This window comes from Panthera tigris, chromosome A2, assembly GCF_018350195.1.
Source record: "Panthera tigris isolate Pti1 chromosome A2, P.tigris_Pti1_mat1.1, whole genome shotgun sequence".
Taxonomy (NCBI): Eukaryota; Metazoa; Chordata; class Mammalia; order Carnivora; family Felidae; genus Panthera; species Panthera tigris.
This window is the reverse complement of record NC_056661.1, coordinates 133,888,518-133,915,088: the sequence shown is the minus strand read 5'-3', so window position 1 is coordinate 133,915,088 and position 26,571 is coordinate 133,888,518. Positions and strand designations below refer to the sequence as shown.

Sequence of the window (26,571 nt, the reverse complement as noted above, 5' to 3'; positions counted from 1 at the left end):
CCACTCTGCAGTTATTTCAAGGTCCTCCTAGTCAGGCAATAAAGTGAGTTCCTTGGTTAGCCCATGGAGCAGCCCTGATTCTGCTCTTTGGGAAAAACTCCTTGTCTATTCTTCCCAGGAAGATTTCTCATTTTCTTTAAAAAAAAAAAAAAAAAAAAAAAAAAATCTTCTATTTGTTTCTGAGAGAGCAAGCGTGTGCAGGGGAGGAAAAGAGAGAGAGGGAGACACAGAATCCGAAGCAGGGTTCAGGCTCTGAGCTGTCAGCACAGAGCCAGACACGGGGCTCGAACCCACGGAACTGTGAGATCATGACCTGGGCTGAAGTCAGACCTTCACCGACTGAGTCACCCAGGCGCCCCAGTTTCTCATTTTCCATTACCATTCCTGGTTACAACTGGGACTGTTTGATTAGGGAGGCCACACAGTTTGCCTAGAATCGTACCTGTTTATACCTATTATCCGTGCAATTATTAAAGCTCCCCTTGCTCTCTCAAAAGTACCCAGGTTTGGGTAATAAATTACATAATCATCCCATTCCTACATTCAGTTCATAAGGAACTGAATTCTGCCAACCACAAGAGCTTGGAAGGAAACCCCGTCACAGGTGAGATTGCAGTCTACGACATCACTTTGATTTCGGCTAGGTGAGACCCTGAACAGAGGATCCAGCTAAGAGGTGACTGGACTCCTGACCCATGGAAACTGTAAGATAATGAATCTGCCTTGTTTTTAGATGTCATCTTTGTTATAATCTGGTACACAGCAATAAAAAACTAACACACCTTCTGAAACAATGGGTTTAAATGGGAAGGTAATATCCTTATTCTCATCCTTGCCTTCAATGTTGTCCAGCTTATGTTATCACTTTGGAACTGCAGTCTAAACATTACAAGTGGAGAATGATCAATCCTGGCAGTTTCAGGAAATCAATAATTAGTACATGCAATCTACTAATCAATAATTAGTACATGCAATCTTTGAAAGATCCAATGTTGCAAGAAACCCAACTGGGTTCCTCTCCTCAAAACATCCCAGACACAGGAGGGATTAAGTTCAAGCTGTTAACCCTTTCCTTCCATCTCAGCTGGGAGATTATCTTTAGCCTGAGGGCACAGTGGGTCACCATTCTGAATCTTCTGCCATCTTCCCCATTCTACTTTCCAAGGCATTTGAGGCAAGAATTTGTTTTGTCAGGGCCTAACAAGGGCCACTGGCTTTCTAGCTTAGCTTTCTAGCTTGCAATATCCGTGTCCTGAATCCTCCAACCAATGGAACAATATTCCTTTCCTCTAGGGGGCTGTTCTTGATTGTTACAAGGATTAGGTGTCATTGGCCTTTGGGGCAGAGGTGATAAATGCACCAGAGTGCAGGGTTTGCACATTGCACTGTATTCAAATGTCAGTAGACCCATTGACAGACATTGCCTTTAGCCAATGCCACCACCTTTTAGGTTTTGTTACCTGTAGGACCCCACTTCTGGTACCAAATTGTATGTAGAATGAGACAGAAGTAATTTTTAAAAACAGCAGTGGCTTAAATAAGGTACAAATTTATTTACTTTTCTAAGTCCAATCAGGCAGTCCAATATAGGTAAGTCTTTCTATAGTGTCATGGGACTCCAGCTTCATAGGATCTGGTTTTCAACTACCTATTAGACTCTTAATTATTGTTTTGTGGGTGCTTATTAGACATAAGGAAAATTAACCACTTGTCAAAAAAGTGGCACACAAGTTTTCTGTGGGTGGTTTTTCTTTCAACTTTGCTTAGAGTATTTTAAGCCATATACAAAACCTTGATTTTTATGAAGTCAAATATATTTATTGTATGGATTGTCAGCTTTGTCTTACAAAGGTCTTCTAATACTCTTTTGAAGTTACTTGAAAGTTGTTACCATGATTTCTTCAAGAACTTTTATAATTTATACCATTAGATCTTTGATCCAATTTCAACTTGGTATGAAGTGTGAGGTATGGATCCAAATTTATTTAGTTTTTCCAGCTGGCTATTCTATTGTCCCAACACCACTTACAGAGTCATTCATCTTTACCCCATTGATCTGAGATCCTGCCTTTAAAATCAGTACTGATACAAAATTTTATAAAATATTTCACTGGGAGGATTCTGTGTTTCTTTCCTTTACTCTGCTAATGCAATGAGTTACATTACTAGATTTGTTTACAAGGAATAATCATTGCATTCCACTGATAAATCTTGTTCGGTCATAAAGTAACATGCTTTGATTATCAGTACAGTAGTAGATTTGGACAGTAGTTCCTTTAACTTTACAGAGAAGATTCATCAATAGTTTTTTGGTGCTTTAAGGTTATGTATGCCAGGTTCATTAAATGTATTTCTATCTCTTTCTGACATCCAGGAAGTCTAGAGCACAGAAATGATCTGCATATGGAAAGTCTGATCAAGTTCACTATAAAACAATATGGGTCTAATGACTTTTTAAAGAGGTATTAGTAAATTTCCTCCTCAATTTATTCTATGGTTATGACCTTCATCATTTTTACTACCTTCATTTGGGTCAATTGTGTGTGTCTGTGTGTATATCCTCTCATACAGAGTTCCAAATGTGTTGGCCTAAGTTATATTTGTTACAAAATATCAGACATAAAAAAATTGAGATTATTGTAACAAACATCTGCTTACCCATCACCTAGTTTACAAAATAAATTCTTACAGATACAATTGAATTCTCCATACTGTTCCCCAATCCCGTTCCCATATGTTCCTCCCCACAATACACTATTCTGTTTGACTCCACTCCTTGTCTTATACATATGCTGTACATAAAAGTCTCGGAAGTTTTAAAATTTACACTCAAAACTATACTTACCTTTCTGCAACTTGCGTTTTTCTCTCAATATGTATACTATGTTGCTATATGAAACTCTAGCTGAGGAGTTTTTAACAGCTGTATGCTACCCCAGCGTTAACAAACCACAGTATCTGTATTCATCTGTGTTGCTGGATATTTAGACCGGCTTAAGGTTTTCCCAATACAAGTCTCTGGCATTTCCTTTTTATTTTTTTCTCCTTTGTGATGCTCCAAAATAAGGGGGAAATGACTGCACATGAGAATTTTTTTCTACATTTGAGATATTTTCAGTTTCCTGGAACATTGATCTCCTATATTTTCCTGGGCATTCTGAAAGTAAAGTCTTCCTTAAGGGTCTAATTTATACCTAAGAGATCCGTGGCTCCTTGGTATTTCTCTTTAGCCTTCCTTTGGGAAGCAAGATGCAACCCCTCGTTTTCAAGTATAAGTCTGGAAGAGATGTGCATCAGTGTTCATTCAGATTCTGCTAACCTAGCAGAACAAAACTTGAAGGCAATGAGGAAGACAGTGACTTTTACTGTTCAGTCATGACTTCCAGAGGTATCCTTTTAAGAGAACTCCTTTGATATTTATTTGGTTTAAAAGCTGGGCATTTCACAAATTTCCCCAAGAAATTATCTTCTGAGACATACCAACCAACTTTGTTTCCTTAATGGTCTTCTATTAATCAGAGAACTTTAACTTCGTGTTAGTGAAGGTTTGTTATGAGAATGAGTGGCTGATTTGACATCTGTGATATATGTATTCTCTAGCCAGTTTAAGTAAAAAAAAAAAAAAAAAATTATTCTGTTACAGTCCTAGTACACAAGAATAAAAGAAAAAAAACCACTGTATGTTAAAAATGACATTAAACTAAGCAGTTTTCTTAGATTATACCAAAACTAGGGATAAAATGTTCTAGTTGTCTTATTAGCCATACTCTCTAGTTTTATAAGAACACTTACTTTCATTTTATCCTTTCTGTTGATTTCATTTATACTGAGATATGTATAAAAGCAAAGTCACATTTAGTTTTCAACTGGATAATGCTGTCTGACCCATGACATACCAGGGAGCCAGCTACACTAGAAACCCGTTAGCTGTATTCTGATACTCCATTAAGGTACAAGAGGATTTCCTGCCTAAGTTGCATACATACTTACAAAATATATGAGTGTGCATTCCAGGAAAACTTCTTCAGCTGGCCATTTCTTTACACACTACCTTAGGGGATGCCTGGATAGCTCAGTTGGTTAAGCATCTGACTCTTGATTTCAGCTCAAGTCATGGTCTCAAGGGTCCTGAGATCAAGCCCTGAGCTGGGCTCTGCGCTGACAGCCTGGAGTCTGCTTGGGATTTTCTCTCTCTCCCTCTTTCTCTGCCCCTCTCCCACTCTCTCTCAAAATAAACTCAAAAAAAAAAAAAAAAAAAAGCTACCTTGTTAACTTAGGTTTGAAGTTTATCTTGTAAATACTCTTATTTTGTTACCCATAGCACACCTTCCAAAATAGAAACAGTCTCAAGGTATACTAAGATACGAGTACCCTCAACCTTTAGAACAGGTGGCAAACAGCCTAATCCATTTTTCCCAGATATGCCTTAAAAATATCATCACTTTATTTTAAAAAATATTTATTTATTTTGAGAGAAAGAGCACACACAAGTAGAGGAGGGGCAGAGAAAGGAGAGAGAAAATCTCAAGCAGGCTCCAGCATTGTCAGTGCACAGCCAGATGTGGGGCTCAAACCCACAAACTGTGAGATCATGACCCAAGCCAAGATCAAGACCCGGACACTCACCCGACTGAGCCACCCAGGCGCCCCCATCACTTTCTATATATGTTGTGATGTGAAAAAGTTTAAAGGACACTGCCATAGACTCATCACTACTTTATAGATTCCTTCAGGAAACAATTTTATATTTTGAGTCTACAATGCCTAGAATGGCTGGTTCTCTGAACACAGTGTGGTTAATCTTAAATGATCTGACATTAGTTTCTAATACCAATTAGGCCTTAAAAGTTTTACTGGTTCTTTTAATTTTAATTGAATATTTTGAATATTCTTCAATAGCCAGCTAGCACTACTGGCCAATCCTACAATAAAGCTTTTGTGTAACACTCAGAATATCAAATTTGAAGATGTCTGTACAAAGTCATGCCTTTAAAAAATTTTCAGTTTCAAGGACAAAAATACTACAACTTAGGAATACCAAGTACATTGTGCTGTTGCTTTTAAATAATCTATCCTAGAGAACTGAAAAGAAATACATATCCTTCTCAGGATGTTTCACAGCACACACGTAACTACAAAATACCTGTGTTAACTGTTGCCAAAACATGCCTTTATATTTTACACCCACTATCTGGCAAAGGCACAAACTGATTATCAGCATGGAAGGTCTTCTCAAAGGATCTTACACCATTCCAAAGTTCTTGGTGTGAATTCAGTAAAAAATGATTTTAACAACAGAAAGGGCCATCCAAACGCTGTGGCATTTATCTATAGTTGTTTTCACTTTCCTAAGAATTTCACTTTTCAAGAACACTCTTAATGAACCAGAACTTCCAGGACACCTTTTTAAAAATGTTCCTGGTTCCCATTTTAGTTTCCAAAATCCCAAATGAAGAAAGCCTCATGAATATCTGTACCATATATTTACCTAACTTATACAAATGTATTATAAATGTGTATTTAGGAACAGTCCTGAAAAACAGCACTGATGTCAGAATACTTACTTATACCCACAGCAACCCCAGGCTTCACAGCTGCTTGAACTTCTGTCCCCTCCTACTTTAGCCAGTAACTCTCTTGATCATATTGTTATGACTAATAAGTGTTAACTCCTCAAAATCTCAATTTTAAACACATCACCCTAACCACTGCTTCCTGCATTTCCGGGTCATTCCCTTCTAGTACCCCAACTCTAACCATATATAATCCACTGATTGTATCCCATTCTCACTATCCCTCCCTTCCTTTCTTGGCCTCATTTCCCCCGCTTACCTACCTTAAATTCCACAGGTGATCATTACAACCCTGCCCCCCTCTTCCTGTGGTTAGTCAGGCTCTCTTGGCAAAACCACAACTTTGGTTAAATTCAGTTCATCTACTCTATGCCTGCACCCATGCAGCTTTATGTGCTTAAGAGAGCCATACTCACTGGTCTCACTTTAAATCATCACTAACCTTGAGTCAGCCTTCACTTTGCCTGGCTACCAAACCCTGTTGCCCAGGCCCATTCACTCCCCCATTCTTCCAGCCAGGAGTACCCCTCTACCTCCTGTCTCCAGTATCTAACTGCTACATGGTATTTCCCCTTGAAATCTAAAACCAAGCTCCTGACCAGCCCTTCCCCTCAAATCTCCAATTTCTCAACCCCAAAATGTCTCTGACATTTCTCTTTATCTCACATTCTGCAATTAAACTTTGGGCAAATCTTCTTGATTTCACCTTTAACATATACCCAAAACTTACCACCTCCGTAGCCGATAGCTACCACCTCAGACCAAGTCAGCATTTGCTCTCAACTTAGGTCAGCCTCCTAAGTGTTCCCCTAATTTTGCCCTAGCCTTCATACTTCAGCCTTAAGGCATCACCTTCAAGACAACTGCATGTATTTTCAAGACAACACTCTAGACCATAAAATAGCCAAAGTAATTGACCTTCAGGGGATACACACCATGACAGTCTAACTGATATGACTGAGCTAGCCTACTAAGATTCATCTAGTACTTAGCTCAGAATTATCATAAGACTTTTGAAAATGTCTTTTTAAAAAGGGAAGAGATAAAATAACATTGTTAATTCATTTTCTTCAGAAATCCCAATATGGCAAAACTTATATTTTAAAATTAGAGAAAACAATTTAACCAAAACCATCAAATTTCATATTAAATTCTCAATGTTTTCAATGCCCAACACTGATTTTTAAAAAGGAATTAAATAACATGCTTTCACTGAGAAATTTTTAAATTCTATACAATTCAAGCTAATGAAATATTTTATTGTACATAATAAAAGTGGTGTTTAAAAAAAAACACTTCCAGGCCCAGACATCTGCAGGAGTATGTGAGGAAGGGATTCCACTGGAGTATAATAAGCAATACTCGATTGAATGAAACCATAAATCCACCCCACTCTCTATAGTAAATACTAACATTCACCACAGGTTTGGAATCCTGTAGCATCAGTACATGTATATTTTAAAATATTACAAACATGCTTATGATGCATAGGAAGACGGAAAAATTTAGACTGTAATGCACACCATATGTACTCCCAGCTTTTCTAATTTACAACCAGTTAAGAATCACAATATCCAAAGAAAGTATTTTAAAATAGTATGTGACTCACTGATAAGTGATATTCTACTCAAATAAATAGGAAAATTTTCATTTTAATGTCACACTGAATTTCAGTACTTTTCAATCCAAGAAAAGAAATAAACTGAGACATGGTCATGAGTTCAGGATTATATATATTACAATTTGCCTTGTTATAATACATTTGTGGCTTTATGATAAAAATAACTCAGGGACATATGGAATTCAAGCTAATTTGCGTAACTGTCACAAGAAAAGAAGCATTAAATGCATTTCTGAAATAAGTATTTTCATTTAATTTCAGAATCTCAAAACAGCATTAGACCTTGGCCTCGTTTAAAAAAAGTTTAGTTAAACACTAAGCTAGCTAAATAACCTTCTTGAAAGGTTCAAACACAATTGATATAGAAAATGCTTTCCCTCTAATCTCAATCTTACATAAATGGAAGAGGTGAGGGGGAAAAGGTAGACAATTTCTTTAGCAGCATATATGGCTAAATCCATCAACCACCTTAAACTAGAATGTCCATTATTGACCCCATTAAAAAGAACTGGGCAAATATCAAAAGTTACCCACTTCATAAACCAAAAGACAATAATTTTAGGGTTACGATAAGTAAAATATTTTTGAAAACTTCAAAAACTTTTAACATTAAACTAGAGGAATCATCTCTTAATTGTAAGAAAGATAGGTATAACAGAAAGTAAAAGACATTTAAACTTAACTGATTTTCAATCCTCTGTGAACAAAAGAAATGAGAAAAATAATGGTTGATTAGCTAAGCTTTGTGCTCTAACCAAACTAATTAATTACAGTGATTTCAAATGGCAACAGCCCACCTGACTGGGTAGCTTGACAGTTCTGAATACTTTTGCAATGATTTTTTTTAAAACGCAAAGACACTAAAATGATCCGGTCATGCAGTGTTCATCTTATGCATTCTGCATCTCTTTGCCAATCTTGTAGCTAAGGATCTTGTTCCAATCGATCTTAGTGCGTGTAACTGGCAACTGTCGACGTAAGGCTTTGAAAGTAGTGTCCGACATTGTCTGATAATTCTCACTGATGGCGGTCTATGAAAAATAGTAGTTAAAGTTTAAAAAACCATCGGAACAGAACAATTTATAAAATACAAGAGATGTTTTAGGAAAAATCTTTATTTAAGCAGCCTCTTTCACTGTTTTTAAGAAGTAGGAAAAAAAAAGTAAAATAAAAACCCCAATGTGGTTTTAAATGCTATTTAAAAGCAGCTAAGAACAAGCTTATTATTTTTTTAAGTAAGTTCCATACCCAACATGGGGCTTGAACTCACAACTCTTGAGATCAAGAGTTGCTCTTGTGCTCTACTGATTTAGCCAGCCTGGTGCCCCTAAAAGAAGTCTCTGATCATTATGAATAATTAAATTTAATGAAATGAACTTGCAAATTAGATTTGATATTTGTGTGTCCTCATTGTGAATCTATTTTACTATTTCACTCAGAACAATTTTATAAATTACTGTTTGCAAGGACCAGAAATGTGGCCAATCCACAAATTAAATGCCTAAGTTCAAGAGTGTAGTTTAGAAGCTGATAAATAATGTAAAAAGTAGAGTATAAAATGAAATAAGAGCTAAGAAAATTATACATAATCCAATTGCTTTGGGAAATACTGCATAAATTAAAAATTTCAATCAGAAATAAAATAAACATTTAAAATCTTAGCATATTGTGACAAATACTCAGAAATTACAGTTGGCTACAACAGTTTTGGCTACATTTTTGTAAGTTTGCCACTGAAACAAAAGAAACAAAAAACCCAAAACACTGTATTTTATTATAGTGAAACAATGAAAAAAAGTCAGGCTTATGACTGAAATTAAAATTTCAGTGCCATAATTTATCAGCAAATATAAATCATGTAACAGTTTTGAAAATCATACCTGGTATTCATTTTCTGCAGCTTCTACAATCTTTATAAATTCTTTTGCTGTCTGCACCTCATTCTGAATAAAAAACAAAACCAAAAGTAAATAGTAATTTAAAACTACACTATTTCAGTTTTCCAATTTTTTTGACTATAGTTGACACACAATGTTACAGTAGTTTCAGCTGTACAACATAGTGATTCAACAAGTTTATACATTATGCTGTGCTCACAAGTGTAGTTACCATCTGTCATCATACAACACTACTATAGCATTATCGATTATATTTCTTATTCTGTGCCTTTTATTCCCATGACTTTATTCCATAACTAGAAGCCCGTATTTCCCACTCCTCTCCACCATTTTGCCCATCCCTCACCTCAACTCCCTCTGGCAATCATCAGTTTGTTCTCTGTATTTATATCTGCTTTTTGGTTATTCATATATATTTTTTTTTAGATTCCACATGAGTGAAATCCTATGGTATTTGACTCTCTCAGTTTGACTTATTTCACTTAGTATAATACCCTGCAGGTCCATCCATGTTGTTGCAACTAGCACAATCTCATCCTTTTTTTATAAATTTTTTTTTTTTTCAACGTTTATTGATTTTTGGGACAGAGAGAGACAGAGCATGAACGGGGGAGGGACAGAGAGAGAGGGAGACACAGAATCGGAAACAGGCTCCAGGCTCTGAGCCATCAGCCCAGAGCCTGACGCGGGGCTCAAACTCACGGACCGTGAGATCGTGACCTGGCTGAAGTCGGACGCTTAACCGACTGCGCCACCCAGGCGCCCCATCATCCTTTTTAATGGATATGTAATATTCCGTTATCTGTGTGTATAACTGTATATACATAATTGTGTGTGTACACATACACACATCTCCCAAATCTTCCTTATCCATTCATCTATTGATGGGTACTTAGGTTGCTTCCATATTTTGTAAGTAAGGTTGCAATAAAAATAAGGGGTGCTTGCACAATTAGTGTTTTCATTTTCTTTGGGTAAATATCCATTAGTGGAATTATTAAATCATATGGTATTTCTATTTTTAATTTTTTGAGGAACCTCCATACTGTTCTCCACAGTGGCTACACTAGTTTGCATTCCCACCAACAGTGCATGAAGGTTCCTCTTCCTTTATATGCTTGCCAATACTTATTGTTTCTTATCTTTTTGATTTTAGCCATTCTGATAGGCGTAAGGTGATATCTCATTGTGGTTTTGATTTGCATTTCCTGATGATTAATGATGTTGAGCATCTCTTTATCTGTCTGTTGTCCATCTGTATGTCCTCTGGAAAATGTCTATTCAGGTCCTCTGCCCATTTTTTCCCCCTCTGCCCATTTTTAATCAAACTGTTTTTTTGGGTGTTGAGTTGTGTAAGTTCTTTATATATTTTGGATATTAACTAACCCCTTATCAGATACATCACTTGCAAGTATCTTGTCATTCGGTAGGTTCCCTTTCCGTTTTGTTGATGGTTTCCTTCACTGTGCAAAAGCTTTTTACTTGATGTAGCCCCAGTAGTTAATTTTTGCTTTTATTTCCCATGTCTTAGTATACGTACTTTGAAAAATGATCCTAATAGCAAGATCAAAAAAAAAAAAAAAAAAAAAAAAAAAATCACTGCCTGTGTTCTCTTCTAGGATTTTTATGGTTTTAGGTTTCACATTTAGGTCTTTAATCCATTTTGAGTTTATTTTTGTGTGCACCAGTATTATTTTTAAATAAGTGTGTCAATGTATGTATGGTTAATGGTTTACTATAATTTAATAAATAACACAGATGAAAATTATGACAAAGGGAAAAAACTATAAGATCAGTTATCCTAAGTCCAAGGGGAACTAGGCAAAAATATTTTAAAAGTCTACAGAATGAGCCTGGTTTCACTGCTTAAGGAAAGTGAAGTCTTAACACATATTGATGGCGCCTTGGTGGCTCAGTTGGTTAAGCATCTGACTTCAGCCCTGGTCATTAACTAGTGGTTTGTGTGTTTGAGCCCCAGGTTGGGCTCTGTGCTGACAGCTCAGAGCCTGGAGCCTGCTTCGGATTCTGTGTCTCCCTCTCTCTCTGCCCCTGCCCCACTCATGCTTTTTCTCTCTCTCTCTCAAAAATAAAAATAAACATTAAAAAAATATATTGATAAAAACTTCAGTTATAACACTTAACATGAATCTGACAATCTTATAGGTAAGTAGTCACAGATTTCTAATTAATGACTATCTAAATATTATTAAATAGGTACTGAACAATATTTACCACCATAAAAATACATTTTAAAAATATTAGGAAAAGCCTAAAGCTAAAGGTGAGGGGCACATGGGTGGCTCTGTCGGTTGGGTATCTGACTTCAGCTCAGGTCATGATCTTGTGGTTCATGGGTTCAGATCCCATATTGGGCTTCATGCTAGCAGCATAGGGTCTGCTTGGGATTCTCTCCCTCACCCTTTCTCCCTGCCCCTCCCCAACTCCCTCTCAAAATAAATAAACTTTTAAAAACAAAGTTTAATGTGAATTTACTGTAGTGTTTAAATATGTTCTGGAATATATGGCTTTCTTTACTTTTTCCTAACAGTAAAAAAGTTAATAAAAATCTAGACTTTTTCATATATCAGTAGTAATGTAAAATTCTCTAATATCTTATTTTATGTATCATACATATTTGCATATATATTTACATTTCCATAACATGTGCATTTTTTGTCCAAAAATAGTGGAAGGAAGGAAGGGAGGAAGAAAGAAAGAATGAAAGAAAGAAAGAAAATAAATCCTGTGTAAGGTAAAGTGAAAAATGCATTTCTAAATAGCACAAAAGGCGTGTAAGTCAAGTTTAATTACTATGGCTGTCTCTCACAACTCCAGTCTATAATTTTGTAGACAGCTGTCTAGTAGGAAAAATCTTTGCTCAGTGTCAAACTCCCTAAAGAAGAGAGTACCAAGTACCCTGTTATGCAAATAATGTTACATGTATGCATATGATATAGAACAATACCAAATACAGTCTCATGGAAAACCAGACATTAGTTTCTTTTACTGGCAAATTTTACAAGTAGAGTACCATTTAGCAAAAGGCAGAAATCATCTAAGTGTTAATGAAACATTTTTTTAAATACCAGCTCTCATCCCTTCTCAGGTAGCATCTGGCCTTACACATTGACACATTTCTTAATGTTAAATCAAACACTTTCTTATATTAAAAATTAACTCTTTATATTTTAGGTTAGCTAATTTTGTATATTAGTAGTTGATGTTTATAATATATTGGTACTTTTAGGTGTACCTAAAGTATTTATGGGAAAATGTAAAATTTGACTATTAATGTTATATTATTAATATCAGTGGGACAAAAAAATTCCACAAATAAATAGCTGCATATGTAATGGAAAGAGAAAACTCTGTGGGGAAATAAAAGCAAGTTCAAAGTTTCTTGAATTTGAAAGCTGAACTTCAGAAAAACTTCATTAAATCATAATCCAGATAGAGGAGAAAAAAATAGTTTAAAAGTTAAGTACACAATCAAAGACCTAAATTTAAGAGGTAAAACTACAATTTTCTCAGAAAAAAATACTGGGGTAAATCTTCATGACCTTGGGTTAGGCAAAGGTTTCTATTAATATACCAAAAATACAAGTAACAAGAACAAAAAAATAAATTAGACTACATCCAAACTAAAATCTTTTGTTCTGCAAATGATACGATCAAGACACATGGAACAGGAGAAAATATTGGCAAATCCTGTATCTGATACAGGACTCCTACCCAGAATATATAAGCAACAATCACAACTCAACAATAAAAACACAAATAACCAATTAAGAGATAGACAAAGGATCTAAACAGACATTTTCCCAAAGAAGACATATAAATAACCAATAATACATGAAAAGATGCTCAGTATCATTTTCCATCAGGAAAATGTAAATAAAAATCACAGTAAGATTCATCATTCATTCATCATCTGAATTCAAGATTCATTCATATCAACTAGGATTGTTATAATCAAAATGACAGCCATAACTTTTGGTGAAGATGTGGAGAAATTGGAGCCCTCACAGGCAACTGACAGAAATGTAAAATGGTGAAGCCACTTTGGAAAAAGTCTGGCAAAAGTTCTTCAAATGTTAAACATAGAACGACCGTACGACCCAGCAATTCCACTACCGCCAAAGAAAAATTAAAACAAATTAAAACAAAAAAGAGTACACAAGGTTCACAGCAGCAAAAAGTAAAAAACAACACAAATGTCCATCCAACTGATAAATGCAATGTGGTATATGGAATATTATTTGGGAATAAAAAAAGTATTTAGTACTGATATATGTTCCAACATGGACACACATTAAAAACACTAGGTTAAATGAAAAAAGTCACAAAAGACCACATATTGTAGGATCCCATTTACGTGAAATGTCCAGAATAAGCAAGTCCATAGAGTTAAAAAATAAATTCACAGTTGCCTATGGGCTAAGAGGGGTTTGGGGAAAGGGCTGGTGGGGGGATGGGGAGTGACTGCTAAAGGGTACTGGGTTTTTAGAAGACAAAAAAGTTCTAAATTAGATTCTGGTGATTATTGTACAATCTTGCTTATATACTAAAAAACATGGAATTTTGTACTTTAAATGAGTAAATTGAATGGTATGTGAATTATATCTCAGTAAAGCTGCCAAAAAAGTCAGGTACAGATTTCTAGTTACTTACCATCTTTAATCTACCTAAAAACACTTCAATCAGAAGCAGAAATATTACTTAAAACATTAATTCCAAAACTGTTCTGGTTTTATAGAAGCATTAGGTTGTTGAAATTTTATTTTGGAATTAATTACTTACAGACACTGTTAGGGAATCTTGTATATCTTTATGACTCACTAACTGAACATTACCATCTTCATAATAATGAACCTATTAGAAAAAGAAATTATAGAGACCACATTACAGGAATCATCAAGATCTTCATAGCTTCAACAATCACATCAGTGCAAATGACTATCAATTTCCACTCTAAACCTAGACTTTTCTGCTGAGCTCCTGACCTTTCAAACCCCAGTGAAACTTTCTGCTCTCAGTCTAGTGAGGAAACAAATTTGCAGTTCATGCATTTACTCAGGCAAGCCCTCCACCAACCTGACTACTGGACGTTTTTACCTCATAGATATTCTACTGGTATCTAAACTCAAGATATCCAAAACTGAGCTCACAATATTCTCTCCCAAATGTTGCTCCTCTTTTGTGCGTTTCCACCAACCATTTAATTCCTCGAATTCAGACACGAATTTATTCAATAAACATTAACTGAGTGATTACTATATATGCCTGCTACTACAGAAAGTTCTAGGGATGCACAGCTTTAAAAAAAAAGAGTCCCTGGCCTTATATTCCAACACAACACAGTAAGAGTTATGTACAAAGTCTTGAGACTATGAGATTTAAAGAAGGATTTCAGAAAAGAGGCAACAATACTTGCATTTAGCAATATGAGTATGACAACAATTAAACCAGGGAAGGTAAGGCAACTGAACTTAGAGAACAGCATTCTTTAGAAAGGCTTGGAGATACTTATAGCTGGCGTGTATGTGAGATTGGAGAGGGAGAAGAGTGGCTAGAGAAATAAATAGATAAAGACAAGTCAACTTTGGGCCTTGTATGCCATGCAAATATGTCTGGACTATCTAGTAGGTTAGAGTGGTCTTAAGTAAGAAAGTAATATACCTAGATTTACATTTTTAAAAATTATCTTTGCGATGGTGGCAATGTGAAAAATAGATGAGGGGATGGAAAAGGGTCCAGTAACTCAACAAAATAACAATTATATGCTAGGCAACATGCTAACTGATGAAGATAGAACTGTGAGCTAGACAATTCCAGCTCTCAACAAGCTTTGGCTCAACAGAGGCTTAGAGGCTTCATTTTAGAAATTATCCAGGTGAAAGCTACTGAGGCCTAACTATCGGCCTCATTGGTCATCATTTATCAAGAATTTCATGTCTGGCTCTGTTCTAACCATTTTGCCCGTATCAACGAATCTTCAGACAATCATCTGAGCTTTCTATTGCTGTTTTCGTTTTTTGACTCATGAGGAAACAAGCAAAAATGGCTAAATTAAATGACTTCCTGTTGTCACACAACTAAGCAAACAGTGCTGGGATTCAAACCCAGGCAGTCTGCTTTCAAAATCCATGCTCTTAGCCTCTATTGTCTTGCCCTTAATGGACAGTTATACTGAGACATAAAAGCAATAGGATAAAGGTAAGAAATGTATAGTGGAGTCAAATGATAGAAGAGCAGTATCTGATTCATCTTTATTCCTTTATGGCTTTTAGCACAACACCTTTCATGGTAGTTAACAAATGTACTGAATAAGTAAGTGAACCAAGACAGAAAAAGTCATTTCCTTTAACTTGTTTAGTAATATTTATATTCAAATACTTGGCCTTAGTTATTAAAGGTTTTTCTATATAAACATTTGAGTTTACATTAAGAGTCAAAAAATTCAATTATGGTGGATTTCTTATAAGAAACCAAATAGGAGTACAGAAGATACTTAAAGGATATATGTCATATGTACATATATTAATATATACATATAATAAATAGGTATTTATAGTCCAATACACATCCATATACTAATATTAAACTTCACAATTCCACCTAATTCAGAAGACAGAACAGCACAACTCAAATTCAGAGGATGCTTGGATGAACAAACTGTATGATGAGAAGACCAAATGGTAGCATCTAATTTTAGCTGTGTTTTGAGAATCTGTAAGCTATCCTTGCAGATTTTTGATGAGTGCAAGGTTATTTGAAAGATGAAATCAGCACTACTTGTTTTTCCCATTACCTCAAAACAAGGATCTGGAAAAGAAATGGTGATTGTGTACTAAGAAAATGTAAACTTATGAATTAGTTGTTTCTCTGTTCAGAATCATCTCAAGATCAGTAAACAAATACTTTTTATTTCATACCTGAATTTTCAAGATGCCAACCACTTGAGTGGTTGAAGGAGTGATTGTAAACTTCCACTCTGACCTCCAACGACCATTCCTTAAAAATAAAAACAGCAGCTGTAAATAAGGTAGGGAAAATAATTTGAATAAATTTTAAGTTCCAGATTTAAATGTAGTGCTACAGCATGAGAGTAAGTGGGAAGGACACTGGATATTCATTTTTTAATCACTGAAATATTTAAAAGAATCAAAGGGTTAAGTTCAGTTATGAGCTATATTTAATCTTAAACCTATTGATAAAAAAGGGCCTATATAATGGATGGAACTAAAGAATTCTAAAGCTAAGGCTTAAAATACAGTTCAAAACTAAATAATATAAACTACTTTTGGAGAAAATCTTAAGCTACTTCTTCACAACCGACACACTTGCGCTTTAATTAAGAATAAACTGAGTAAATAGGTGAAAGGGAATAGGAGATACAGGCTTCCAGTTATGAAATTAATAAGTAAAGAGGATAAAAAGATAGGAAGAGGGAATATAGTCAAAAGTATTGTAATAAGGTATGGTGACAGATGGCAGTTTTACTTTTGGTGAGCACAGACAGCATAACTATAAACTCGTTGAATCATTACATTGTATACCTTAAACTAATGTGACCTTGTGTGTCAAGTATACTTCAATTAGAAAAAAAAAAAGAATAAACTGAATAAATGTTCAGATCATCAGGGGCCTTCACAAATACAGTCAATGCAGTCTGACATTCAGTGAACCAAATAATTTTAAAAAAGAATGGACAGAAATACAACATTTCAAGGTTCTGATATTTAGATTATATAAGGAATTGTACGAGTCAATTTTTTTTTTCTTTTCCCGTTTTAGGATTAAATTTCCACATAAAAGGTATAACCTCTTCTCACTTCTCAAAGGGACTTTTCGGGGGCATCTAGTGGCTCAGTCAGTTGAGCATCTGACTTTGGCTCAAGTCATGACCTCGCAGTTCATGAATTTGAGCCCCATGTCTGGCTCTCTGCTGTCAGTGTGTCAGCATGGAGCCTTGGCTTTGGATGCTGTGTCTCCCTCTCTCTGCTCCTCCCCCACTTGCGCTCTCCCAAAAATAAATAAATATTTAAAAAAACACAACTTTTGGCATACAAATTAACAACTTTAATGGTAGGAAACTGTGACATCACAAACAAGCAACGAGTATACTGTTAACTCATTTTTGTCTCCCAGATAATGAATTTTATCCTGTTTTTTTCTGCCTTTTCGCAGCAACCCTTCCTTCTACCTCTATTTGCTTTTTGAATACTAAAGACATATTATGAAATGCAAACTGATACCTGTTAGGTTTTTCTGAACAGTACCATGTATTTCTAAAATAGCCATAGAGCTAATGGATTCACTATACTGGCTTTGCTATAAAATTACTTCTGGCATCCTTACAGTATTCTTGCAATCTACCCAATCATGAAAATCCATAGAATGAGAGTACTCTCATAGCTACAGTTAACACTTAACATCTGAAAAGTGCTATTATTAGAACAATGTTTCTGATCTACAAAACAAAAGAGAATTTTATACCACGTCTTGATGTTGAATGATATCCAAAATTATCTATAAGTAGCTCATTTGGAAAAAGAACCTAGGTCTATTTATTTTTTATTTCATGATTCCAAAAGAAGTTACAGTATTCCTTTTATTTGGGTATTAGTACTGAGTAGTAGTGAGTTCTAAGCACATACATTTCAGATTTATTATGCCCACATGCATATATCAACACTGACTGTAAAAAGAAAAAAGTAATTCCGAATCAGGTAATGGTAACAATTTAAGAACTATTTCAAAAGATCCTTCCACAGGCATTACTACCATATAGTAATGGTAAATGATGCTCAGTAGATGGTACCCTTTTATCAATGGAGTACATACTTGAGATGTCCTAGACTTTATATTCTTCCCTTCTCTTTTATTAACACTGTAATTAATAAATGTGTTTTTATTCAACAAACATTTATTAGGCCTCCAAAAAACTGCTAACCATTAGGGAAACAGTAGAGACCAAGAAGAGAATGTACTAGTGAAATCTAAGAAACGCCCATGATTAATATCTTTCAAGTTTTATTCCATCTGTATTTTAGGCAAACTGAAGTATATTTCTTTGTAACAAACTATTTAAGATTGTACTGAGATTATTGTGGTATGTCATGTTTAACACTTTGGAATGTCATTTAAAATTTATCTTTTCTAAAAAGTGGAAGTAAGTTTTAACTTCAATGATACAATGTTCATAGTGGTAGTATGGGAGAAAAATTCACATTTTTGTGAAGCAAATTCGTGAGAATAGAAAAGTCAAGAACAAACATCATCTTCATTTTACAGATGCTAACGCTCAAGTAAGTTCTATTTTTGAAAACTGATTAGTAAATTCACTATAACATCTCCAATACATTTTAAAGTAAAACTTAGTAATAAGAATTTTCCTTTAATAGTTCAACCTCAGTAAGATTGATTTTTGGATATATATCTTAGCACAAATACAATAAATTAATAATGATTTTGTGAAGATTTATTTCTTTAGGATATTGGTAGGTTACTGCTACAAGTTTTTATGCCTAAAATGGAGACACTACATTTATATTAAGTTCATAAAAGTAACTTTGTACACCAGAATCTTTAGGGAACTGCAGCTTGTCATGAAGGCATATGTTTACAGATGGAATTGATTTTCCTTCAGTGATAATGGATCTGCATTCCTCCAAATGTTCTTGGTTAACCTTGTAGCCTTGCATTTATTTCTAAGATGGTTAAACAGTGGAGCAATCTTGGGCCATGGACCAAATCAGTCCATAGGGGTTACTGGTACCTCTTACTCTACCCTCAAGAGCACAACCAACTTAGGTAACAAGTCAAATATTATGACTATACTTACTTTGATGATCTTAGCATGTATTAACAAAACAGGAGATTAAAGGTAAACACTTTACTCAATTCTGAGTTTATGAAGTCTTGCTGAGTCTCAGAATTTTATTAAAAGAGGTATCTCAGAAACAGTCTTGTCCAAAAAATAAAAAAGCCCAACAACATGTCAAAGGTCCAAGATTAATAGGGAAAGTCATTGCTTTAGGGAACTGGGCTTTTATAAGAATTAATCAACAATATAATTTGATCACAAAATTATAATCTAGTTAAAATGAAATTATGATTATAATCTGCCTCATTGTATAAAACATGTCATCACTTCCTTACATTGGCCAACCAAGCACACTAAGCAATCTACATGAAAACATCTACTTCAGAGCCCCCAAAGTTCACCAGAAAAATCACTGTTCTTTCCTTTATGATCACCTCTGTCTTCCTCTCCCATATAAGTCTCACTCAGGAACAATCCCTTCTCAGAATGAGCATATGGGCTTGCCAACTGGTCTGCTCACAGCCACAAATGTTCTCTGAGGATGCTGCTTGCAAGTCTCTAAAAACACTCAATGTAATCCCACGCTCTTTTCACAGAGTGTCAATGGATTTACTGCTACCTTTAAATAAGTATGCAGATTATGAAGCAAATACCTTTCTTATATGAAAAGACTGAAGTTTCATGTTTAGACTGCACTTAGTCAATTATAAACAAATAAGGTATAGGTCCAACTAATAAAGCAAGGACTACAAAGGATATAAACAATGTCAAAATTCCCAAAACACAGAATTGTCACTTACCAAAAGTTTTTTGCTTGGAACTGATGGCTTTCTATGCATGCAATAATGGTTTGCTGTCCATCTATTTTTTTACCATATACCTTAATGGCAAAAATAAAATAAAATAAAAAGAAGAGTGAATTCAGGGCCACAGAATGTTCAACTTTAAACATCTATAAAAAAAAAATTGTGTATCACTTTGATAGGAACATATAAAAGAATACCAAGTAGGTCATTATTTCAATATAGTTGCTAGAAAAACAAGTACTCTAACACATACACCTATAATCACAAATTCTTAGTGAATCATGAAAGAGCTCAAAATTTATTTATTTACATTAAATGTTTATTTATTCTGAGAGAGAGTGCAAGTGAGGGAGGGGCAGAGAGAGGGGGGACAGGGGATCTGATGTGGGCTCTGCATCAACAGCAGCGAGCCCAATGTGGAGCCTGAACTCACAAATCATGACATTATGACCTGAGCTGAAGTTGGATGCTTAATCGACTGAGCCACCCAAGTGTCCCAAGAGCTCAAAATTTATGAAATAGGGTTGCCGGGCGGCTCAGTCGGTTAAGCATCCAACTTCGGCTCAGGTCATGATCTCGCAGTCCATGAGTTCGAGCCCCGTGTCGGGCCCTGTGCTGACAGCTCAGAGCCTGGAGCCCGCTTCAGATTCTGTGTCTCCCTCTCTCTGTCCCTACCCTGCTCATGCTCTGTCTCTCTCTGTCTCAAAAATAAATAAACATTAAAAAAAATTTTTTTTAATTATGAAATAAAACTCATTATTACACTCTAAAATATTCACAAACATCCTAGACATAGCAAACTTTTCATTCCAAAAACAGGTATCACATGGACAGTTTATTTTAAATGTATAGATACCAATTTGGCTGTTTACACACAAATAAAAATTGGATCTACATTGTGATTATCATCTTTGTTTCCTTTACGATCTTAGGGGTTGCCATTTCTTTAGTCATTTTACAAAGTATGAGGACAGAGCTGAGAAAGTTCATTTACGTAAAGATGAGAAAGGTCATTAATAGAATGCCTGTGATAATATGATGACATCATTTTACCTCTTGCTTACTGCCTCAAAAGTAATGGATACTTTTGTGTCTTTCAATCCTCCTGGAACAAGTAAGATTGTCATACTCAACCTAGCGATCTATTCTTGAGTTATTCCTCCAAAATAATTCTAATCAACAAGATTATAATTCAAAGAATTTGTAAAGTATTTTTGGTTATGTTGCAATTTTTCCTCAAGTAATTACTGAGAGCTAGATACTTAATGGGACCATATGAATTTCTGTCCTACCCAGAAAACTTCTGAGAGTGAAATGGGATACTACTGGTAATGTTAATAATTATGTTGGGAAAACAAATATAAACAAGGATGTATGGTAACCTTAGGTTCCAGAGGTAGGCAGAGGCCAGGTCCACAGGGCTACAAAAGTTTGGACTCTGTTCAGAAGCTTGGATTGTATCCTAAGTGTAACTAACGGAAAAACCTTTGAATGATTTCAAGCATGGGATTTTCATGATCTGATCTGAATTTCAAAAGATCATTCAGGCTATGGAAAGGATCAAAGAAACACAAACTGTGGGGACATGAAAAGACTATTTGGATACAATCTTATGAGAGAAAGAAAAGAAAAAGCATTCCTAGATACTATCATAGTTTATCCTGAAAATATAAAAATAGGTTAAACCTATGAAAGAACAACATTAAAAAAAAAAAAAACTTGATTATAAAACATGCAGGGACATGACTCCACTTCCAAATAATTTTATTTGTTCTAAGAGCTTATAACTTAATGAAAAAAAAGTCAGATGTAAAGTTAGTGAGATGAGTTGTGAACAAGAGATTAAAGAATCTTATCAAGCTCTAATCAATGCAGGACAATTCTTACATGGATTTAATTCAAGGTACAACCATTTTTCCATTTTAGGCAATCATAATATATTTACTATTTAGAGTTTCTTGAAAAAATATTCTTAGAAATATTTACTTCAAGGAAAAAAATGGCAAGTTATAAAATACCAGTTCTGTAAACTATTAAAGATTTCAGGAGACCATAAAAACATTGTCATATTTACGTAAGACAGAAGAAAAAATATGCATATCGATGACTTACAGTGCAGACCCCATTTGGATAATGTTCTTTTACATAAGCTCGCAGAGCAGTTTCTACTGAAGTTCTCCATGATTCAACTGCATTTTCTGCTTCATATGGTCTTGGATCAGTCGCTTCCTTTCTTAAGTGATCAAATTTGAAACAGATTCTGTTTTTGGGATCCAAAAACTTTCCATTTCCCAAGTCGCCATGTTCTGTTATCAATACCTTTAATGATGCAATGAATTTTGGAAAAAAAAGTATTTAAAACAGCATTTAAGTACTAATATACATTAATATACATTCACTTAAACTTTGTCCTTAACATGGTAAAATAATTCTACTCCAAGCAACAGATTTCACTATATGGCACAACTATAGTAATTCAAATGAGGCTATTCTCATTCAGCTTAGATTAGTGGATCTGACTTTCTCCCAGTATAACTTCTGGCTACCTGGTGAAAATAATGCATCTTTTAATAAACTACTGGAGTTTTGTGGGTTTTTTTGAGAACTATAAACAGTTTATTATTTCTGTACTCAGTTTCCAGTCCACAAAACTAGGAAAATGGTAATAACCTCCAATGAGAATGGTTACAAGAATAGCTTTAACGCTGACATAATACTCTTCAGTGTGTCCTATATTGTTCCTGGGCCCCAAATCTCATCTACTGTGAAGTGCCTGCTTATTTTTATAATCTATTCATTGACAGCTGTTTTCAACAGACTTCCAAATTTTTAAACATGTAACTTATTCATTTATGTATATTTAAATTGTACATGCATAAATCTGATATTCTGTGCTTTATTTTAAAAGTTTCCCTCTTTTTCTTCCCTCCCAACTCTCCCAATCTTTGATTCCTTACCTATGTCAGGACTTCCCCCTCCCTCTGATAACAAATCATGTAAACATAGGATGTATCCTTCTAAATTTTTTTCAGTTCTATAATCCTACATAGATAAAATACACATCTATTTATACATACACACATATACAGGGTTTTTTGGGGTCACTGTTTCACAAGAATGGAATGAAAATGTGCACATGCACACACATTTTTCTGCATCTGGCTTTTTTCATCATCAACATTATACTTAGAGAAATCCTTCAAAGTCAACTGGTAAACCTCTTATTCTTTTTAATGGCTGCATAAATGTCCCATAATGTAAATATAACATAATTTATTCTGCCATTCCTTTACTGATGGAAAATCTCTTTATTTTCTGGCTGTTTTTCTTTTTGGGGGGGAGGAATAGGTACATTAAAAATTTTAAGTATTTTTGTACATAAATTTTAACATACTAATGTTTTTATTTCCATTAAAGGCTTCTACATCTCTTAAATAGATTTCCAGCAGTGGAGACAGTAGGTAAAGGGTCTATATGTTTTTAATTCTTCCAAAAAATGGTTGTGACAATCCACATTTTTATAAACAGTATATAAGATGTACTTCCTTTCACATTACCATCATCAATAGGCATACAATTCTTTCTTTGGTCTAACAGGTATAAAATTTCTCATTACTTTAACTGTATTTCTCTGACTACTCATAGATCTAAATTTGTTTCATGTGTGGGCCATTTGCTCTTCTGTGAACAAATATTCTTTAATATTTTTCATCTGAGTTGTTTTTTGTCTTATAAATTTACGAGTCCTTTGTTTAAGGTATCTGTTTCATTTTATGGTTAAAATAATTATTATGTAGCAAAATGTCCATCTTTTCTTCTATAGTTTCTGGGTTTCCAGACTTTAAGACAGTCTTCCCTGCCTTAATATTGTACAAGTAGACTCTTTTCTCTTAAAATTTTAATCATTTTACAAATTTTTAATCTACCTGAAATTTATTTCTGTATATTGTGAGACAGAGGTTCAACTTAACTTTCTTGACAGAAACCAGTTGTGTCAATTTTTTACTTTTTGTCTGTCTAAATGATGATCTTGTCATGTAAAAAAATTTTCATATATTCTGGGACTAAATTCTGGTTCTATATGCTGCTGTATTGATCTGTTTATCTACTTTATACAATACCATTCTGATTTGACTTTACATTGGTTATAAAGCATCTTCTGCTATCTAGAAATTCTCTTATCTATTCTTATTGTTCTTACATGTTCCTTGTTTTTTTCCCAAGCATGTATTTTTTTTGCATAAATCATGAACATTTTGACCAATTAAAAAAACTATTAGGATTCTAATCAAATTACATTAAATTCACATTTTAATTTTTAAGTAATTTAACTTTCTATTTCAAAATGGAATGTGGTGTTGCCTTCCCATTGTTCATCACAACCTGTTTTGTGTTTTGTTTTGTTTTTTAAATTTTTTCTTTAATGTTTTTATTTATTTCTGAGACAGAGAGAGACAGAGTATGTATGAGCAGGGGAGGAGCAGAGAGAGAGGGAGACACAGAATCCAAAGCAGGCTCCAGGCTCTGAGCTGTCAGCACAGAGCCTGACGCGGGGCTCCAACCCACGGACTGTGAGATCATGACCTGAGCCGAAGTCGGACACTCAACCGACTGAGCCACCCAGGCGCCCCCTCACCTGTTTTGTGTTTTAAGAAGATAACCACGATTGTCTTCACAATCTTTTGTCTTTCATATTAAAATTATTCCTAGGTTAATGCACAGTTTACCATTTAAAACGGAATTCCTCCCCCTCCAACCATTTCTAGTGTAAAGTACTCATTTGGCACAATAGAGAACAGCTAATGAGTTTTGTATACTTACCTTAAATTCAGCCATCCCACAAAATTTTTTTAAGTCTAGCAGTTTCTTTTGATTGGGAGGTTAGTTATATAAATCATGCCACCTAAGAGTTTTCTTTTCCTCCCTAAAGCTTTACAAGCTCTCATTCTCCTGTCTTATTTGCCATACCTCCATTTACGTTAGATAATAGTGATAAGCAAACCTGGCAAATTGTCTATTTTAACTAAAATTATTTTATTGTTTGTAGTCTATGATATTTACTGTGATTTTTGTTAAAAAGTCTACTCTATTTAAGAGGTTTTATTCTATCCCCAGGTAACTTAGGGTTTTTGTAATGAGAACTAGCAAATTCCTTTTCACTGTCTAGTGATACATCATAAAATTTTTTTCTTTGATTTGTTTGTTAATAGAGAAGACCAATATATTGTCTTACATGGAACCACTCATGCATTTTTGTAATAAATTCTATTTAGTCTTCATATTTCATTCTTTTTAATATATTTCTGAAGTCTATTTGTTAATATCTATTTAAAGTTTTTAAATCTAGGATCATATGTGAGATTAGTGTAGTTTGCTTTTTTTGTTTTACCTTTACTAGGTTTAAGCATTAATAGTACGCTAAGTTCATAAATGAGTTTGGGAGCTATCCAACATTTTAAAAAGGTGGATTCCCTGGACCCAGCAAATATTCTTCTAGGGATTTATCTTAAGAAAATAATGGTCAATGTGCCCAGAGGTACAAAGATGTACAATAACTTTGTTTACCATTAAAGAAAAAGAAAGAAAAAAAAAAAACAAAAAAACCCCAAAAACCCAACATTTCCCAAGGGAAAAGCAAATTTAGGAGATTCATAAAATGAAACACTACACAGCTTCATATATGTGCATACACGTGTATGTGTACACACATATGTGTACACACATACCTGCCTATACACATATGCTTGTTTTCTGTGCAGTTACAAGTCATCTTCTGTCTACACTTTCCCTGTAAATACAAGACTACATACTACATAATGAATAACGCCAAAAGCAAGCTTTGACATAACGAGCCACTTAGAATTGTTACAACTCTCATGTTCTACCTACCAGTTCCTTCTGTATATTGTTTTACATAAATTGTGCTTCACAAAAGCACAGTATGAATTAATACAATCATTGTTCGATTATTTATAACTCTAAACCAAAAAAACCCCAAAAAACAAAAAACAAAACTAGTGACCTTTGGTAGCTTTTCTTAGCAATTCTAGCTTTCACTTTGGAAAGAAAAGATTTAATAATTACTAAATGCTAAGTTACTCACATGAAGAACCGTAGAATTCCAGAGCAACCAAAATATGATATAAATCTTACTAATATATATTCTAGATTTTGGATTAATATAGGATTGATTTTTTTTCCTATAAAAAACAAGAAAGTAGATTTAAAGCAATTATTTTCTAAAATCTCAAAAGAATTACATTTGAACACTTCTAAAAGGGACTTTCTGCTAATAGTATTATTGGTCTCAACAAAAGAAACCAAATTTTCAATTACTTTGCCCATAAGTGGCTATGATTAAAACGAACACTTTTTAATCTTTACACATACCATTTCACAATTCTTATGGAATACATTAACCATTATAAATGAAACAAAGAATAGTCAGATCCTGTGTTCATATGAAACATACCTGATCTTCATAACCTTCAATTTTTACTGGAGTAAACTGGTCCAAATTATACTGTGCAAATGCACTAAAAAAGAAAAAGGCCAATTATTCAAAGTTACAAACTTACCACTCTTAAAATATCATGAACAATTCACTTGTCAATAAATCTCCTGCACTACATATGGCAAGTTAAATAAAATTATAATTCTCCATTATTGATCTTATATTAACTAAAATTATTATACAGATATGGCTACTTTTAAAACTGATGAATAATACCCAACCTTCAATGTTTAGCAAAAAAATTAAATCAGTAAATATAATTTGACTTTTCACTCAAAACCTTGAAAGTAAAGGTTAGCCATCTACATATCTAATTATTCAAGTATATAT

At 34.3% G+C, this 26,571-nt stretch overlaps 1 protein-coding gene across 2 annotated transcripts in view; it reads right to left on the bottom strand.

Annotated features, from left to right (window-relative positions):
- The window catches only part of CAPZA2 (capping actin protein of muscle Z-line subunit alpha 2), a 69,439-nt gene that overhangs the window by 2,866 nt on the left and 40,002 nt on the right, over positions 1–26,571 (bottom strand). Inside the window, exons 4-10 of one of the 2 annotated variants that reach the window (XR_006212147.1) lie at positions 26,200–26,263; positions 21,840–22,046; positions 19,722–19,801; positions 16,028–16,106; positions 13,893–13,964; positions 9,075–9,137; positions 7,992–8,225 (exon numbers count right to left, since the gene is read on the bottom strand). Coding sequence is in view for 1 of the 2 variants with exons in the window: in XM_042970518.1 (XP_042826452.1) it covers positions 8,085–8,225; positions 9,075–9,137; positions 13,893–13,964; positions 16,028–16,106; positions 19,722–19,801; positions 21,840–22,046; positions 26,200–26,263 (706 nt within the window). In the remaining variant the exon portion in view is untranslated. Of the gene's footprint in view, positions 1–7,205; positions 8,226–9,074; positions 9,138–13,892; positions 13,965–16,027; positions 16,107–19,721; positions 19,802–21,839; positions 22,047–26,199; positions 26,264–26,571 lie in introns of those variants that run through there. The other variant, XM_042970518.1, reaches the window with a different exon arrangement.